Here is a 17,992-nt window from a genome sequence, read left to right as displayed (position 1 = left end):
TCTCTCTCTCTCTCTCTCTCTCACTCTCTCTCTCTCTCTCTTTGTGTCTCTTTTTCTCTCCCCAATAGAGCATCCTCTGTGTCACTCTTATGGCATGTACTATTTTCTCCTTTTTATTCCAATTTGGCATTCATTTGTCCTGTGTCACAAGAGTGAGGGACAATGTAAGTCAAATGGTCAACCATCGTAATTCTCAGCACCAAATCTTTCCTAGCAGGGGGTCCACTCCACCAACCTCAGGACCATTAGACTCTACTGAACATACAAATTTTCAAGTAAGCTATGTTCTGTAAAAGTGCAGGTAGGGAACTGTGAGCCATCATCTTTTCCTGGGTGAGAGAAATGTACTCCCGTAGACTTCCAGCCTTAATTCACAGATCCTTAAATCATATACTCAAAGAAGTATAGTATATTCATCATTCATTGTGTCTCATTTAGGATCTGCACTATAAGTACCAGCCCAACTACCTGAAGTCTCCATGTCCCAGATCCCAAGCAGTGGGATGGCAGACCACTTTCCGATCATCTGCTGGCTCAGTCAGCATAGAGTTTGCCCAGAATCCTTGAGTCATATAAGGAAGGGCAACAGAAACAAAGAACTTCTCTGCCTCTTTAAATATCCTTTCTGCATCCCAGCCCTGGGGGAGAAAAAAAGAATATTGAATCCCTGTATTAGAATAGAAATTCTTCCTGCTGAATATATACATTTATGACTTTTGAACAGAGAAGTAGGCTTTTGGATGTTCATCATCTGTCTTCACAACAGTGCCTCTAGGCAATTAACCTAGGTGAGTATCAAAAAATATGTCAAAGAACGACATTGAGTATGATTTTTGTATAATCAAAGAGGAAAAAGCCATCAAAATGATCAACCAATGAGACTTTTGTAGAATGGAAATTGTACAGACACATAAATTATATTCAAAGAAATTGTGTGGATACAATAAAATAACAGGTGAAAAAAATAAAATATAAATCACTTAGTTGGTATTGATCGATCTTAATGAAGAAAAAGATGCATAAAAATGTTAACAACAGACTGAGCTATATGTAGGGGTTTCTTTGTCCTTATTCCTGAGGTTTTGGTGCTATGGACTTTTCCCTACAGTGGTGTACGGCAGTACAAAGGCCTTACGTATGTCAGACAAACACTCCACCTCCAAGGTATGTCCCTTGATCATCCTTCTTTGTATTCTAAACACAAACAAGAAAACAGCGACCCATTTGTTGAAGACTATTCAACTCAAGCCAGCAGTTGTTGATTGGACTTCTTTAGGGGTCAAGACCCCATACTAGGCTCAGTGGAAGAAATGAACTAATATAGTCCACAAGGAGGCATAGACCTTTGGAATAAAAAAAAGCCTAGGTGTGGCCTAGAATCCAATGAGTATTTGAGCTTCACCATAGTGTCTGAACTTTCAGAATGTTTTGAAACTATACAGAGATAGTCATAGGCATGTGCTGCCAGCAAATTCCTTTATAGCAATGTCTCAGGAGACAACGAACCCTGCTGAGACAATGAAGCTCATTTCAGACAAACAAAGCTTGAATATTTATTATATGGTGCCATGAATCATTTTCAATACCAGAAGAATTCTTCTGGTCTTGCATATCAGTCATGTTTAGTGTTCCTCCTGTGTCAGCCCTAGCAATAAGAAATTGAACATGAGAGTAAATACCATTATCGTTATTAATATTATTGACTTTTAAAGGCTTAATGTGAAAATACTGTTACTAATTAGTATGGCAGCCTTTTAATTTAAACTCATAGCTTACTGAGACACAAGAATACAAAAGTAATACATGTCTTGGGGGTATAATGTGTGTTTTCATATACATATATGTTGTATGATGTTCAAATGAGGATATGCATGTTTGTTTTTTTTCCCTTTGTGGAGAAAAGTTTTTTTAAATTTCTTTTTTCAGAGATATAAAAATACGAAGTCTGCATCACTATCTGCAGTCACTGTACTGTGCAATAGCACATCTAAATTTTCTCATTAAATGACAACTTAGTCTCCCTCCTTTGCCTCCTTCTTTCATGCTTCAGCCTCAGGCAGCTTCCTTGTTCCTCCTAGCTTCCATGAGATCCGCTCACACACTCCCACGTATGAGTGAGATCATAGGTATTCGTTTTTGTATGTCAGACTTAGTTCACTTAATAGAACACCCTCCAGTTGCATCCGTGTTGTTATGAATAACAGGAGTTCATTCTTTTATGGCTGAAAAGCATCCCACTATCTGCCGGTGTCTCACTTTCTTTATCTATTCATCCCCATATAAAGATGTAGCTTGTGTCCATTTCTTGGCTATCATGAATAGCATTCTCATAAATGTAGGAGTATTGTTAGCACTTCAACATACTCATTTCATTTCCTTTGGATTCAGACCCAGGAATGAGATTACTGGATCATATGGTAGTTGCATTTTTTTAAAATTTCTTGAGGAAGTGGCTGTCTGTTTTCTCTCATGACTATACTAAGTTGTACTCCCAAGTTAGTGTGGAAGATTCTCTTTACTCCACATCCTCACCAGCACTCAGTGAGATCTTTTTGTCTTTTTTTTTAAATAGCCATTTTAACTGGACTGAGGTCATTTTGCATTTTGGTTTTGACTACCATTTTCATAATCATTGGTGGCATTAGCAATTTTAGAGAACACTTAACCATCTGTGTGCCTTCTTTCTAGAAATACCTGTTTAGTGTTCATGTTTTAATCAGTTTAGATGGAATTTTGCTGCTGTATTCCTTATATATTCTAGACATTAGCTCTCATTGTATATGCATGTTTTAAACATTTTCTTGTGTTCTGTATGTTGTTTTCTCTGCTGTGCAGGAGCCGTTTGCTTTCATGAAATTCTGATTGTCTATTTTAGTTTTTGATTACTGTGTTTGGGAAGTTTTGCCCAAAAAGTCCTTATCCATTCCAATGTCTGGAATGATTCCCCTATTTCATAGTCTCAGGTCTCCCAGCTATCTTTTGTCCACACTGAATTAATTTTTGAAACTGGTAAGAGAACCTCTTTGGTTCTTCTACATATAGACATCTAATTTTCCCAGCATTAAGTAGTTATTAAATAGACTCTCCTTGCTCTAGAGTATCACCTTACATGTTAACATGTTAGTACCTTTGTTGAAAATCAGTTGGCTTTGAATGTGTGAGTTTGCTCCTAGGCTTTCTATTTTGTTCCAATGGTCTGTGTGTCTATTTTTGATGTTTCTTCTTTTTAGCATGTTTTGAAGTCAGAAACTGTCACAATTCTCCCTTTGTTCTTTGTGGTCAAAATTGCTTTGGTTATTAGGGGTGGGAGCTTTCAATGTCATATAAGCCTCAAGGTTGTTCTTTAATATGATACTGCTTAAGTTGAATGAACAAAATAGCACAGACTAGTAAGCATAGTCGACATATCTTGAAGAGTAAAGAAATAGAAAAACAGAAATAGAGGGCAAACATTAGAGAAGTTATCTCTGACTAGCTTTGTGACTTCAGATGCATCATCCATCTAAGCCTGTTTTGTGTCTTATAGCATGGAACTATCATGATACTGAGCCTGATACTTTCAGAGTTAACATTAAGGAAAACAGCAACTATATAGTCAGTTTGGAAGGCAGCTATGCTTGCCACTATATAATATACACGAAGCCACTGGTGAAGGATAACGATTAACATCACGGTGGCCATCTGCTGCTATGTGATGGACAAAGTGGAGCCAGGAGAGCTACAAAAGGTGAAGTTTTGCAGCTTTGGGGTTTTATTCTGCTGTGAAATGTTCCCAGGATTATGTTACATCACTGCATTACAACTTACAGATATAAAGGAATTAAAGAGAAAATATCTTCAGCAGGCATACATAATTATTGTGTGGCCATCTGAAGGCATTCTTTAGAGGCAAATGCAAGTGTGGTCACTCACGATAATCAGAAATGTAGAACTTAATTAAATTTTTAAAAATTATCTAAGACTCTATTATGATTGCATTGCTGGAAGAAAACACAATTTAAACAATTACTTCAAGAAGGTTAAGAGGGGGGTTATTTAAAGGGCTAATATTAAATATTAATAAAATTAAAGTTAGATTTAATAATATTTCAATGACAGTGATTTTTAATAGCCAAAATAAAATGCTTCTGTTCATCACTCTCCACAGAGATTACAGACTGATTACTTAGTAACAACTGACTTTGAAAAACGTGATGCCAACCCACTCATAAATCCATATCTCTTTGCTTATAGGAAAAAAAAGAAGTCATCTCAATTTTTAATGCCTTGCAACAAAACAGTCTCTGTTATTGAAGGTACTTGATATCATTGACATTATCAACTACTTTTTCATTAAAAATACATAAGAAATAAGTTTGTTAGCTTAGATTTTTGTCAACATGATTTCACATACAAGATCAGAACGGAGAGATGCGTACATGGAAAATGCGGTTGAAATGTTTTAAGCCTCCTTTTTCCTACCTGATTCACCATTGCATCAGTAACATCTATGTTTGGTTTCTGTGCAAAGGGAACAGTCAAAGGGTATAGATTTGTCCAAAATCTACCCCACATATCACCTGTTTATGAAAAGAATGCATTAATATTTGAATAAAGCAACCAAAATACAGATCTAATCTTTCATAATATATGAGGTTGGCTGGGCAAAGCAGCCACTCAGTATTTGTAAACAGTCTAGATTCTGTATTCCCTTTTTACTATTCCCGCTTCTCCTTTTGGTCCTTCTCTTATGCTAACTTTGCAACATTTCCATGTCCATCCCATGTTAAAATACAAAGTATACAAGAAATTATGTGGTTAGGTAAAGCTTGCTAGGGAATCTTCAGAGTTTCTCCTATTGTAAATTACTATTAGAAGGCACAATTAAAACTGGACATGGTAACACATGCCGGTAAGCTCAGGATTTGGGAGGCTTAAGAGAGGAGCACTGCACAATGAGACCCTTTCTCAACCAAAGCAGAACAAAATAAAACATATGGAACATCATAGCTACTACACATTAGGTTTGTAAAAAAGGCATCATACACACAAAGAAATGTTGCAAATGCAAAGCAAACAATTAGTAATGCCTAGTGAGAATTCAAAAAGGACCATGTATGTTCATCATTCAAAAGTTTCTATTAATTCATAGCTAAGTTTTACTTTTAATACCTTAATAGTACACTTAACTAGGTAACTGAGCATCTCCAGCAGTGTGAAATTGAATTCAAGGCCAGAAATCCTTAAAAGGGAAGGATCCAGAAAAACAAACAAGCAAACAAACAACACTATAATACCAAAGGATTAGAAGCATGGCTCTGAAAATATGGGCCCACAATTACATGGAAAGCATTCCATGTGAATTCAATTCCTAATAAGCAATAATAATAATTGCGTGTATGCGTGCATGCATGCATGCTTGTGTGTGATGGGTGGGCATGTACCACAGCCCACATGTGGAGGCATGTGGACAATTGTCAGAGGTCTATTTTCAGTAGTCATTTTCTCTTTCTATCATGGCTTCTGCAGAGAAGCACTTTTACCCACCACACCGTTTTGCTAGCCTTGGTGGAATAAAGATTTTTAAAAAGATTCATTTTATTAGAGATAAATGTGAAGTCCTAAAGTTACACTTATAAGTATTCACCACAAAAATCAAGTCCATCTGGTACATCGTGTCCTCCTCGGTGTCCCACTGGGCTGTTTCCCTTTGACCAGCTAATACCAAAATCCAGGCTTAGTCAATCATCTTGAATAAATTCATGTTAAGCTAGAATTCTTTCTCTAGTCCTCTAAATAGAGAATAGATTTTAGAGACTACATTCATTTTAAATAGAATAGATAAGATAATGATTTTAAATAGACTTTTTTTTCTGCTGAAAATGTGCTTTTAAAAATATTTCTGTAATGATAAGAATGTTATTTTCAAACATTGTCAAGCGCTTTAGATTGAGCCTCGCTCCAAAAGACAACTTTAGTCGTGGAAATAAATAAAACAATAAAGAGCACAAAGGACCCCTGTGGTTCCTTACCAAGCAAATGAGCAGGGAGGCATCCAGTAGGGCTGATGTAGGAAGGGTAGGTATCCATCAACTTCCTCCTCACATAGGCATGAAGATGCTCATACAATGGTTTGATCTGAAAAGCCCAGGAAGAAAGAATACTTCAGGTTCCTATACGCAGCACTAGAAATAAGAACGTCTTCATGCAGGACAGTTTCTTCTCCTCTCAAATATTCTGGAGAGTTTGGGAGCATTCCTTTTTCACTGATACTGACTCTGACTAGCCCAACTGCATAAATCAATACGAAAGCTGGGAGGAATGCAAGGCCCCAGCGGAAAGCTGATGCCAAAAAATAAATCATTCTGAGATGTTACTGACTTTATTTTTGTCACAGGACGCTTTCTAGTAATCCAGAAAGAAAGAAAGAAAGAAAGAAAGAAAGAAAGAAAGAAAGAAAGAAAGAAAGAAAGAAAGAAAGAAGGAAGGAAAGAAGGAAAGAAAGAAAGAAAGAAAGAAAGAAAGAAAGAAAGAAAGAAAGAAAGAAAGAAAGAAATGAATGAATTAAGGAAGGAAGGAAGGAAGGAAGAAAGAAAAGATAGAAAGAAAGAAAGAAAGAAAGGAAGAAAGAAAGAAAGAAAGAAAGAAAGAAAGAAAGAAAAGATAGATAGATAGATAGATAGATAGATAGATAGATAGATAGATAGATAGATAGGAAAAGAGGGGAGGAGGGAGGGAGGGAGGGAAGGAAGGAATAAAAAGGAAAGGCAGAAACAAATACACTTCCGTTGTCAAAGACTGATGAAACAATAGTCCTAATAGTTGTGGGGAAGTAAGGAAAGCCACGGACTTTCTGCTAAGAAAACCAGACTAGGCTGATTGATTGTTCACAATCTGAATCTTTCCTTTTTATAGTCTTCCTATTGGTAATTGCGAGTCAGTGAACAACAACAAAAAATTGCAGTTCCAATTGTCTGAGGGAACTGTACAGATTTTTCTCAAAAATATTTTCCAAAAGCTGAGGCTGTAGCTCGGTTAGTAGAGCACTGGCCAAGCGAGCATCAAAGCGAGTTTGATCCCCAGCCTCGTATAAATCAGGCATGGTGTTGCACACCTGTAATTCCAACTAAGGAGGTAAAGGCAGAAGGGATCAGGAGTTTAAGGTCATGTTTAGCTTCATAGCAAATTAAACTGGGATGCATAAAATCCTATCTCAAAAAAAATTCTTACAAACGCTAATATATGGGGTTGGGGGGTTTAGCTCAGTGGCTCAGTGGTAGAGCGCTTGCCTAGCAAGCGCAAAGCCCTGGGTTCAGTCCTCAGCTCTGAAAAAAAAAAGTAACAAACGCTAATATACTATAGTTCTGTGAGAACTGGGAATGGCCAATTTGCATGTTTAAAACAATACCCCTCACTGGGCACGGTGGTACAAGCCTTTGATCCCAGCATTTGGGAGGCAGAAGCAGACAGATCTCTGAGTTTGCTCTATCTACACAGTGAGTTCCAGGACAGCAGGGCTATGTATAGAAAATCTGTCTTTGTTAAAAAGCTACTTTTGTTACACAGTGTTTGGTTGATGTCCCTGGGAAGCCTGCTCTTTTCTACGGTGGGGGGTGGATCTGGGGGAGAAGGGAGATGTGGGGGAACTGGGACAGAGGAGAGAGGGGAAACCTTAGTTTATATGATATAATATATGATAGAACTAAAATAATATATGATAGAACAGAAAAGAAAAAGTAGTCTTTGGCTATTGGCTATTATGGCTCCCGTTTATTGCCCTGCAGTCTGTTACCTCTGCGAAGGTACGTTCTACATCTTCAATCAACTGGTCACGGTTATAGTTGTAGCCGTCTGTTCCCTCTGTTTCATAATCCCCTCTCCAATAATCCCCATAGTCTTTATAATCTGTTTTTTAAAGGGAACAAAGAGAGATATACAGTTTATACAAGTTAATCTTGATGAGAGAATTAAAAGAAAAGATCTTAAGGACTTCTGTTGCCTTGCTATGTGTCAACTCAAAAGAATACAAATGAAAGACTTGGTAATTCTGTTAAGCAGTTCTTCATCATCTTCAGCGGGAGTTTAAATAAATTATGTGGTTTAATAAGCACAGAAACCATGGTACACTGTAACCGGTTCTAAAGCCTGTTGTGTTGATTGACAACCCGTGCTTTTTAAATATATTCTTTATTAATTCCTTGACATTTTCACACAATGTATTTTATCATATCCACACCTCAACTCCTTTCCCTAAGTCCTCCCAGATCAGAAGGTTGGGAAGAAGTACATTTTAAGGGCCAGATATAGGGCTGGCCATGATTTCTGGACACTCTGGACACAAGATTGCTGTACTCGTGACCCTACAACAGCTGGAGCTGTCTGCATAAGACCTGTACAGTCTGTGGTATTCTAGAAATAAAATTTAGTGTACATTTTTTAGGTCATAAAACATGACTTTATGTTACATATGTAGCATAAAGCTTATTATAGGGAAACAAATTAACATCTTACATAGTTACCCTTTTTGTCTTATGACAAGAACAATGATAATGTGTACATGTGGGGAAAATCCTGAATACAGTAGGCTATTTTTCCACTGTCGTCTTCATATTGTACATGTGATCTTTAATCTTGTTCATCCTGTTAAGTCTAAAATTCCCCCTTTCCCCAAAATGGCAATGCTGGTGACATTGTCCTAAACAGAAGGACTTCAGCCAGGCAAACAGGATTGTTACCAAGTAAACAAGCCTAAAGGCAGTTTCTGTTCATCAGAAAACAGATTTCCTAAAGTGAGTTTCCATTTGCCAGAAACCACCTTTAATCCTCCAGGAGCCCCACCCCCACCCCTTAGTCTTACCCCAAAGGTCAACCACCTTGGGCAAGTGCACCTAGTTCACAGTCAATCTGGACACCCTGTATCCATTCAGATCTCACCTCACTGACTCTTGTATAAGAAGATCTGCTTGCTTTTCTGTCACTTTGCTCTTCTATCTGCCCCACCTCTAGAGATGTCCTTGGCAGTTTGATTTTCAATAAACTTTTCCTTCTACCCATTGAGTGGTTTAGTTTGGTAGTTTCTTAGTTCAGTAGCTACTTAAAATCTTGTATTTTCCCATTTCCTCCTATCACCCCTGGCAATGGCAGTTTTGTTCCTTTTCTGAACAGGTAGCTGACCCTTTTACTTAAAAGTTCTCTATTTAAGTTAGAGCATGTGGTATTTTTCTTTCTGTTGCACTTATTTCATTTAGGATACTGCTGTCTAGGTCCATCCACATTATGACAAATGACAACTTTTAAAAGCTAAATAATATTCTATTATATAGTGTATATCTTTAATTATATGTGTGTATATATACACACATGTCTGTTAATGGACAGCTCATTTGTTTCCCTGTTGTGACTATCATTTATAATGCTGTGATGAATATAGATATCTCAGTGCATGCCCAGGAGAGGAATTACCAGATCCTATAGTCGTTCTATCTAAAATTTCTCTAGAACCTACCAGACCATTTTCCATAATGGCTACACCTATCTACATATGCATCAATGGCCAATGCTTACACTAGTAAAATCATTTGTCCAAAGTCACACAGCTGGCAAGGGGCAAAAACATACTCCTAATTTTCAAACCCTTGGTGCATACCTGTATCATTATTTTTAAAAGGTACAACTGGTCCCTAAGTTTTTAATCCTGCTTTTCTTCAGGGCCTTATATTTTCAGATGCCAATCATTTCATCTCGGACACTATTACAGTGGTCCTGCATTTGTTTGCAAATTATATCTATACAAAGCACATCTCTGAGTTTTGTTTAGTATCTAACCATCAAGAAACACAAGCTTGTGGTGAAGTAGTAGCTAATAATATTTGCAAATGTTTCTAGTGAGATTTGTTTTTATATCTGTGTTGTTAATATATGACTAACAAGATGAGAAAAATAAATATTTGGATGGAAAGATATTATGGGTATTATTAAAATGGATAAGCTATGGTCTGAAACTTAAGGCTTGAGAATATGAGTTTTAAAAGACAAGAAATAACAAATGGGAAAAACACATTTTTTCTTTATTTTCCAGGGTACAGTGAACCACCAAGGCATGCTCATTGTTTCAACAGAACTTAAAAGCCATGGAAAGTTTCTTCCCACGTTAACATTCTTATGACTTAGAATGTCAGAAAATAGAGTTTTCACCTGAACTAATTAGATGATGGTTTTTCTTTCTGAGATATCACCCTGAGGTAGACACGCAAATGAACTCGGAGAATAAACTGTGACCAAATGAAAGTTTTGGTAAGTGGATATTGTCTTTGTCTCATATCTGATCTGAATAATAGGATCACCATTCAGTGCCAACATTCTCATGGGTACCCTTTGGGACCTTATACTTCCATAAATAATTAGTAATTCATAAGTCCTAGATAATTCATCCCGTACTTAGCTCTTTGTAATTAGTAATTCATAAATCCTACATAATTCATCTCATCTGTAAGCTCTTTGAACAATAGAGTTCCAGAGTACCAGTAAAAAAATGCCCCAATAACTTTTTGAGACAGTTAACCTGAACCTTTAAGCAAATGATGTTCATTGATGGACATCCAAATATTATAGGTGCAAGCTTGGTCATAAATGAGAAATAATTCCATAACCACCCCCATGGAGAGCATCAGACCCTAGACAGAGCAGCAGACTTACTGTTTGCTCGTGCCATCTCGTTTTTCAGGACCACATACTCTTCATATAACGGCCTTAGCTGCTTGCCGACCTCAGCCCTCCAGCCCTCCCAAGCCCAGAGCCTATCGCTGTAGTCTGTGCTTGTTGCCATTATTTCATCCAATCCTGTTTTTCCAAAGGAAAAGAAACACGAAGGTGAAACATTTGTATCTACCATAAAAATAATCTGTATTTACAATTATATGAACTTGAAAGAATTCAAAGGTTGGCAGGAGTCCTTGTCATTTAACAAAATGTCATGGTTAGTATCCTTGGACTTATTATTAGATCCAAATGTGTCTGCAAGGGGTGAGGGACCAGTGAAGTAATTTAGTTACTAGCTCAATTAAATTACTTGAATGTAATAAAATTTACAGTGTGCGTGGTTTTTTTTAAAAGTTAAAAGGATATCTATGAAAGACTATAGATACGGCTCAGGAAAGAGTGTTTGCTCACAAACTCAAGGACCTTAGTCTAAATTCCAAGAAGCCCTGTAGAAGAAGAGAGTGGGGAGAGCTTAAAGGGAAGAAAGAAAAAGAAGAAATGTAAGTAAGTTATAGTCTCAAAGATAAACAAGGTTGGGCATGGCCATGCATGCAACTGTAACCCCCATGCTGTGAGGACAAACACAGTAAGATTATTGGGGCTCGTTGGCTGCCAGTTTAACTCCAAGTTCAGTGAGAGACTTATCTTAAGGGAGGAAAGGCAGAGAGAGTGATGGAGCAGGGCACCTTCCTTTGACCTCCTACATGGGCATACGCATCTGCACATATGCATGCACATATACCCTACCCCCCACACACACATTCACACACACAATGACAAATAAATAGAGCTTTAAAAAAGGAGGATCTGTGAGCTGGGACACTTTGGAACAGTACCATTTTTAGGTTATCCATCTGCAAAACATTGTGCTGTTGTCAAAAATCTATCTCAGGCTGGGGAAATGGCTCAGTCCAGAAAGTCCATGAGGGCCTGGGTCCAGTTCTCAAAACTCACACTAAAAGTCAGGTGTGGTGGCATACACTTCTAATTTCAGCCCTGGGAAAACAGACTTGAAAATCCCTTGGGCATGTCGGCCAGCAATATCTGCTTGGTGAGTTCCCATTCAGGGAGAGACACTGCCTCATAGAAAACTGTTAATGGTTTCTGAGGAATGAGGAATTGCAGTTGTCCTCTGACCTGTATATCCACTTGCACAAACATGTATACCTGCACATACATGAACACATATGTAGATACACAAATATGCACATATATCACACATTTAAAAAGTCTATCTCATTTTTACAGTTTGGAAGAAAGTATAAATTTCATAACTACTACTGAAAACAATACGTACTGAAAACCTACCTGGTTCAAGTAATAAGCATTCTTGTGGATTCTTTGGGTTGCAAACTTTCCCAGTACTGTAAATGGTGCTCATGGTGTTCAGAATTTTGTTCAACTGCAAATTAAACATAATGAATAGAGGCAGGCATGTAAAATGTACAATAATGAGTAGTGGCATAATGATATATCCTTTTGGTCATGGGATTTTTAAAAATAAGTTAATTTTAGTTTCACGAGCATTGGTGTAGGGATGTCAGACCCTCTGGAACTGGAATTACAGACAGTTGTAAGCTGCCATGTGGGTGCTGGGGATTGAATCTGGGTCTTCTGGAAAAACAGCTGAACCATCTCTCCAGCCCCACAGGATTTTTTTTTTAAATTCTTGTTTTCCTTTTACCTAAAATAAATTCTTTTCTCATACAATATATACAGATTATAGTTTCCCCTTCTTCTAGTTTTCCCAGTTCCTCCCCACCTGGAATCATCCCCCTTTGTGTCTCTCATTAGAAAAAAAAAAAAAAAGACAGGCTTCTTAGAAGTAACAACCAAAGAAAGACAAAATATAATAATATGAAGCAAAAGTTATCATATTGAAGGTGGACATGGCAATCCAACAGGGGGGGAAGAGGCCCAAGAGCAGGCACAAGAGTCAGAGATCTACTCATTCTCATAGGATTCCCATAAAAACAGTAGCTAAAAGCTGTAGTATATACAAAGAGGACTCGGTGTAGACCCATGTAGGCCTTGTGCTTCTGCTTCATGCTCTCTCAGCTCATATGGTCATGAGATTTTTAAATGCTTCGAAATATAGCAATCCATGTCTTCTTTGCAAAGTATGTTCCTATGTGTAATTTTCTCTGCCGTCAACTATCAGAGAATCTTGAGAGTGTGTGATAAACATGTAGATTAACTAAAATCAACATGTCTGTCCAAACTGCCAGGATCGTATAGGCACAGAGATAGCACTTCTGTCTCATTTAGAATTTACTAAGCCCTTCCATGTTCTACGTCCTGATAACTTTGAAATAAATAAACCTCTAACCTTCAAAGATCTCAAAGTCATGGAATAATAAGGCAGCCACGAAATGGATCTCAACATAAAGGAGTGACAGGTACTGTTAACTGTCACCAACAAGTGGCTAAGGAATGTGAGAGTGTGGAAGAAGGGGCACTTATAACCTGGAGATTTAAAAATGGCTTCAGAGAGAAGGGACTCTTAAAGCTCCATGTTCCAGAAGTAGAAATTGGTCAGGTAAAGGGAAGGAGAAGGTAGACCCTAAAAATGGACAAAAGTGTGAAAGGGAAGCCATTTTTAACAAGAAGTAAAATGACGAAAACTCCAGCGACAGTGCTCAAAGAAGGAATGGAGGCCATGAGAACGGAGAGATAAGTGGGAACCAGATCACAAGCAACAATCTGTGCCACCATAAAGAATTTAAACTTTACCCTGTAGGTAAAGGGGAGTGAAGATAACTGGACAGCCAAGCTGTTAAAGGTCATCAGTAGGTGCAGCTCAGCAAAAGGTTTATTTCTACTCCAAGATAAATACAGGGTGGAAAGAGTGTCTGGAAACCTTTCTTGAAAAACTCTATAGATCCATGATATTTAAGCATGAAACCAATGAACTTATCCACATGTTGATCTGTGACGATTTGGAAACGTAAGAAGGAGAAAGAAAGGAGAGAAAAGGAGGGAGGCACAGAGAGAGAAAGGAAGAAAACGTTGATTCTTTCATAGAAATCACTTAAATGCTAGATTTCTACTAAAACCCTCATGTATTATTATTACTTCACCCTGTTGCACACATATTGTTTGGAAAACATAAGATGAATCCCATGCATAAAACTTCCACAAGATCCCATATGTTAATCCAACACATCTACCTTGGCACAAAATCCTTCATGGTTCCTTTCTCTCCCTATTTCAATCTCCCTTCCTCTCCATGCACCCTGAACTCCCTTCTGCTCTCAAACAATTCAAGCTTTCGCTTGTGTTTAAGGGGTTTTCAATTGCAGCTACCCATTAGAATTATCTGGGAGGGGGGTCTTTTAAAACTAGGATGTGCAGAATTTCTCATGGAGTCCTTGTTTAAAAAAAAATAAATGAAGAAACATGGACAAGACAAGATAAGGTAGATTAATAGCTCAGTGGAATAATTAAATCTAAGGAATGTACAATAATAAAATATCAACTTGTAGAAACAAATACCATATGGCTTTATCTCTGTTCTTATCATGGGCTTTTATTTTTATAAATGCAGATTGAGACATACAGAGTTCCAGAGGCCAAGCAACCGAGAAAGAAAACTTTGATGTGAAAGAGCTGAATGTTTTAGATAAAAATATTTCAATAGGCTATATCAGGGATATGCTGTGTGTTTTTATAAAGCCTTGTTGGAAGACAGCCACATCCATTCATCTATGTATTATTATGGCTGACTTCCTGCTCTGATGGCAAAGCTGCCTTGTTGTGACACAGACAATATGGCCTGCACAAACTAAGATATTTATTTTATGTCACTTTACAGCTTTCTTTCAAGTATGCTTGCCCCTGGACTGGGGGCATGGGATAAGGGATGGTATTTTAACAGGGTAAATATAAGAATTCTTGAAATCATCTCAGTGTAGGAAGCTTTTTAAGTGCCATATTACAGCTGTGTTGGCACAATAACCTTGGGGACTTCATTAACAGTGAGGTTAATATGAACTAACCATGGCATTTAGCAATAAGAACAAACAAAAATATTGTTCCAGCATACTCCTAGTCTGCTTCAGTCAGTGCTAACCATGGTGTTAGCAGATGTCATATACCTGCTAACTTCTATGCAGATCAGAACCCAAGTGTCTTCTATCACCCTCAAAAAGATTCCAATTTGAATTATAAGTTTTATAGTCACCCTACCTAGGCCCAGAGCTGGCATTACTAATTTTGCAAAGAAAGGAGTCATCCATGTAGGCTGTGAATGTGGATTACTTCTCAAACATTTCAACTCTTGAGATTAGGACCAAAATGTTTACAAACACACCTGTCTGTTCTTGTCTGCTGAGAGTGCTGAAGACCCACTCTGCTGAAGGGCTTGCAGTTGACGCTTGATGATCGGAGTCTTAATTTCTTGTAGTGAGAAATTTTGGGCAGTCTTAGACTGTTCTTCATAAAAGGCAGACCATTTGGCCGCAGCCTCACTCTGAAAAATAAATAAAATAAATTGAAGTTGGACAGAAGATATAGTCCAAAGAACATCTGGTGAAACATCTACTACTTCCTGCATGGCTTAATCCTTTACTTTGCTGAGGGTCAAGTTTTTGGTTAAAAGTAATCAGGCCACTCTTGGGCCACTTTCTTTCTGGCCCAGTGCCTAGTTTTCCCAAGGGTCCTGTCCCAAGAACTGGAAGTAAATTCTCACAGATAATTCACACTGTGAGGCCCTGGAACTTATGGCCTCAGTGCTGTGACGTGGGTAAGTTGGCTAAAGATTCAGGGATGAATGGTCTAAAAGGAGAACCTTGCAGATCTTAGAGTTGACAGACACAATGGGAACACAGTCCCTTGTGACCACCGGAACTATGAGAAATAGGAACTAGATCAAAGAAAGCTCCTGGGTGCCATGGTTTAGGGCAGGAATTTTGGCTGTAAATTGTGATCTCAAAGGAAAGCTTCCTGGAGCCAAGCCACTTAGTAGAGTGATGATTTTCCAACAGCAACAGAAGTCAACAAACAGGTGATGATGCTGGGATATACCTGCCTCCCTGCAGCCTCATCTTGATAATAAGTAGAAAGATGGACTTCTGACTTTTCGAGAACAGTCTTCTCTCAACACACAACTTCACTTCCACTTCTCAAAGGATAAAAGGAACAACTGCCTTGTACATCATATTATTTGGGGGCCATACAACAGAGGTGGTATGTAAGCTCCACTCCGAGAGTCAAACACTTCTGGTTAGCTGTGTGGCTTTGGACAAATAATCTCTCCTAGCTGTGGTTCTGTTACAAGATTAAACAATCCTAACAATGTGATTCGTGACTAAAGAATTCTTGTAAGGATTAGGACAAGTAACGAACAGTAAAGTGCTCACCAGCAGGCCTGACACATCCTAAGCATTCGATAAATGCTATTTTATTGTGTAGAGAGAAAAAAAATGCTATTAAGTTGCTTGGAATTGTATCAAAGGAGTAGGATACATGTCTGGAATTCTTTCTCAATGCAACACAAATATATAATAACATAGGTATCACAAATGAGTCAATAAGTTTCCATACTAAGAAAGTAAAAAATCCAGTAGGGTCCAAATGTGTTCAAGTGTTCCTAAAGGAGATGAGACTTAAGGAATCTTGAAGTAGATAGGAGTTGGGATGACTTTAGAATGCTTTGAAAACCAATTTGCCTCCTTTGAGCTTTAAACAACCCCATGTGATGGAAAAATCACTGTGCCACCATTTTTATGTATTAACCAAGGGGCTTAGCAAGGTTGTAGAGCTGATAGTCAACCCAGTACTCTATCCTAGAGCCTATGGTAGATAGACTTGTGATGACTTGCAGGCCAAACCCCTGTGTGATATCATCTTCAGTGAGAATAGACTTGTGACATGCTTCTAAGCAATCACATGGAACAAAAGTAGCAAGATGTGTAGATTCACATTATGTAAGATTGTCATTTTTACCTTGTTAGCAGGCCCTCTCTTTTGTGAACTATAATGCAGCAAGATATCAAGTAATGAAGTATCCAGTGGCTAGGGCTACATGACAAGAAACCGAGGCTAGCCACTGACTAATATGCTGCAATAAACCAAGAACCTCAGTTCAACAGTATGCAAAGATCTCAGTGTTAACCCTGGCCACACTTGACTTAACAGTGAGATTACTAGTCTGTTACTAGTCAGGCCTCAGATGAGAACACAGCTCTAGCTAGCATCTTCAGTACATCCTGATGAGACCTAGAAACAGAAGAACCATGCCTGGACCCATGGCTCACAAAAAAATGTGGAACAAATGTGTATAAACAGTGTGTGTGTTATACATTATGAGATCTAAAATTATTTTACCTTGACTAGCATTTTGCCTCCTGAATAATGCTCTTCCCCCAAGCTATTCTTTTGCATTTATTTTACAGTTTATTCCATATCCTCAAGGATCCCAAGCCTAAATAAAATAGCCTAGCTGTTATGCAGAGATGCAAAGCCAGTTCATATACACCCGATTCATATATGCCTATGCAGTGGCTGATGGCTACATGGACCTGAAAATTATGGACCTGACTAATTTCTGAAGTAAAGCTTAGACAGCAGCTTACATAGCTCCTTATCTTAAAGGAGCAAGCTCAGATGAGATAAGTAGCTTTTTACACTCCCTCTGTGCAAAGACAGACAAGAAGCCACTAAAACAGCCAAGTTTTCTACAGCCACCCATAGGGTTTGGGGACAAGACACATATTTTTTAGAACACCCAGGAAGACATTCACTCTTTGATTTCCATCTATAACTGTAGAGAATCCTGTATGTCTGTAGGATTCAGCGCATGTCTCGGGATCTCAGCGTGCATCTCGAGAGTGTTTAGTCAGATGAGACTTCCTGACAAACCCAAGGACTACAAGTATGACCTATTAAATTCTACTTTTAAATGTTCAAAAACAAAATTCTAACTATGTGTGTAAGGTTCACCCAATAATTTCTTTATGGTCTTAAATGTCTTCATGAGAGCTTTTTTATTCTTAGACCTTAGGTCTAGTGGCCCCTACCCAAAATGTGGTTATTTTATTTAAAAAATAAATTTCATAAATATATATTTTTTCTTTTTTGTAAACCTAGATCTCTGTGTCCATTTCCTATCTCTGTCTCTGTCCATTTCTCTCTTTCTCTGTCTCTCTCTGTGTCTCTGTCTCCTCTCTCTCTCTCTCTCTCTCTCTCTCTCTCTCTCTCTCTCTCTCTGTGTGTGTGTGTGTGTGTGTGTGTGTGTGTGTGTGTGTGTGTGTGT

The 17,992-nt window shown here is 38.0% G+C and overlaps 1 protein-coding gene across 2 annotated transcripts in view; it reads right to left on the bottom strand.

The window, feature by feature from the left end:
* Positions 1-17,992, bottom strand: part of Ace2 (angiotensin I converting enzyme 2) — a 50,869-nt gene that overhangs the window by 21,828 nt on the left and 11,049 nt on the right. For both annotated transcript variants that reach the window (XM_028762128.1, XM_028762129.1), the window contains 7 exons: positions 15,050-15,208; positions 12,046-12,139; positions 10,675-10,818; positions 7,772-7,884; positions 6,012-6,117; positions 4,462-4,559; positions 469-638 (listed from right to left, as the gene is read on the bottom strand). In XM_028762128.1, the coding sequence (XP_028617961.1) occupies positions 469-638; positions 4,462-4,559; positions 6,012-6,117; positions 7,772-7,884; positions 10,675-10,818; positions 12,046-12,139; positions 15,050-15,208 (884 nt within the window). The remainder of the gene's footprint in view (positions 1-468; positions 639-4,461; positions 4,560-6,011; positions 6,118-7,771; positions 7,885-10,674; positions 10,819-12,045; positions 12,140-15,049; positions 15,209-17,992) is intronic.

This window comes from Grammomys surdaster, unplaced genomic scaffold (assembly GCF_004785775.1).
Source record: "Grammomys surdaster isolate TR1022 unplaced genomic scaffold, NIH_TR_1.0 131, whole genome shotgun sequence".
Classification (NCBI taxonomy): domain Eukaryota; kingdom Metazoa; phylum Chordata; class Mammalia; order Rodentia; family Muridae; genus Grammomys; species Grammomys surdaster.
The sequence above is the reverse complement of the archived record's forward strand: the minus strand, read 5'-3'. Positions and strand labels throughout refer to the sequence as shown.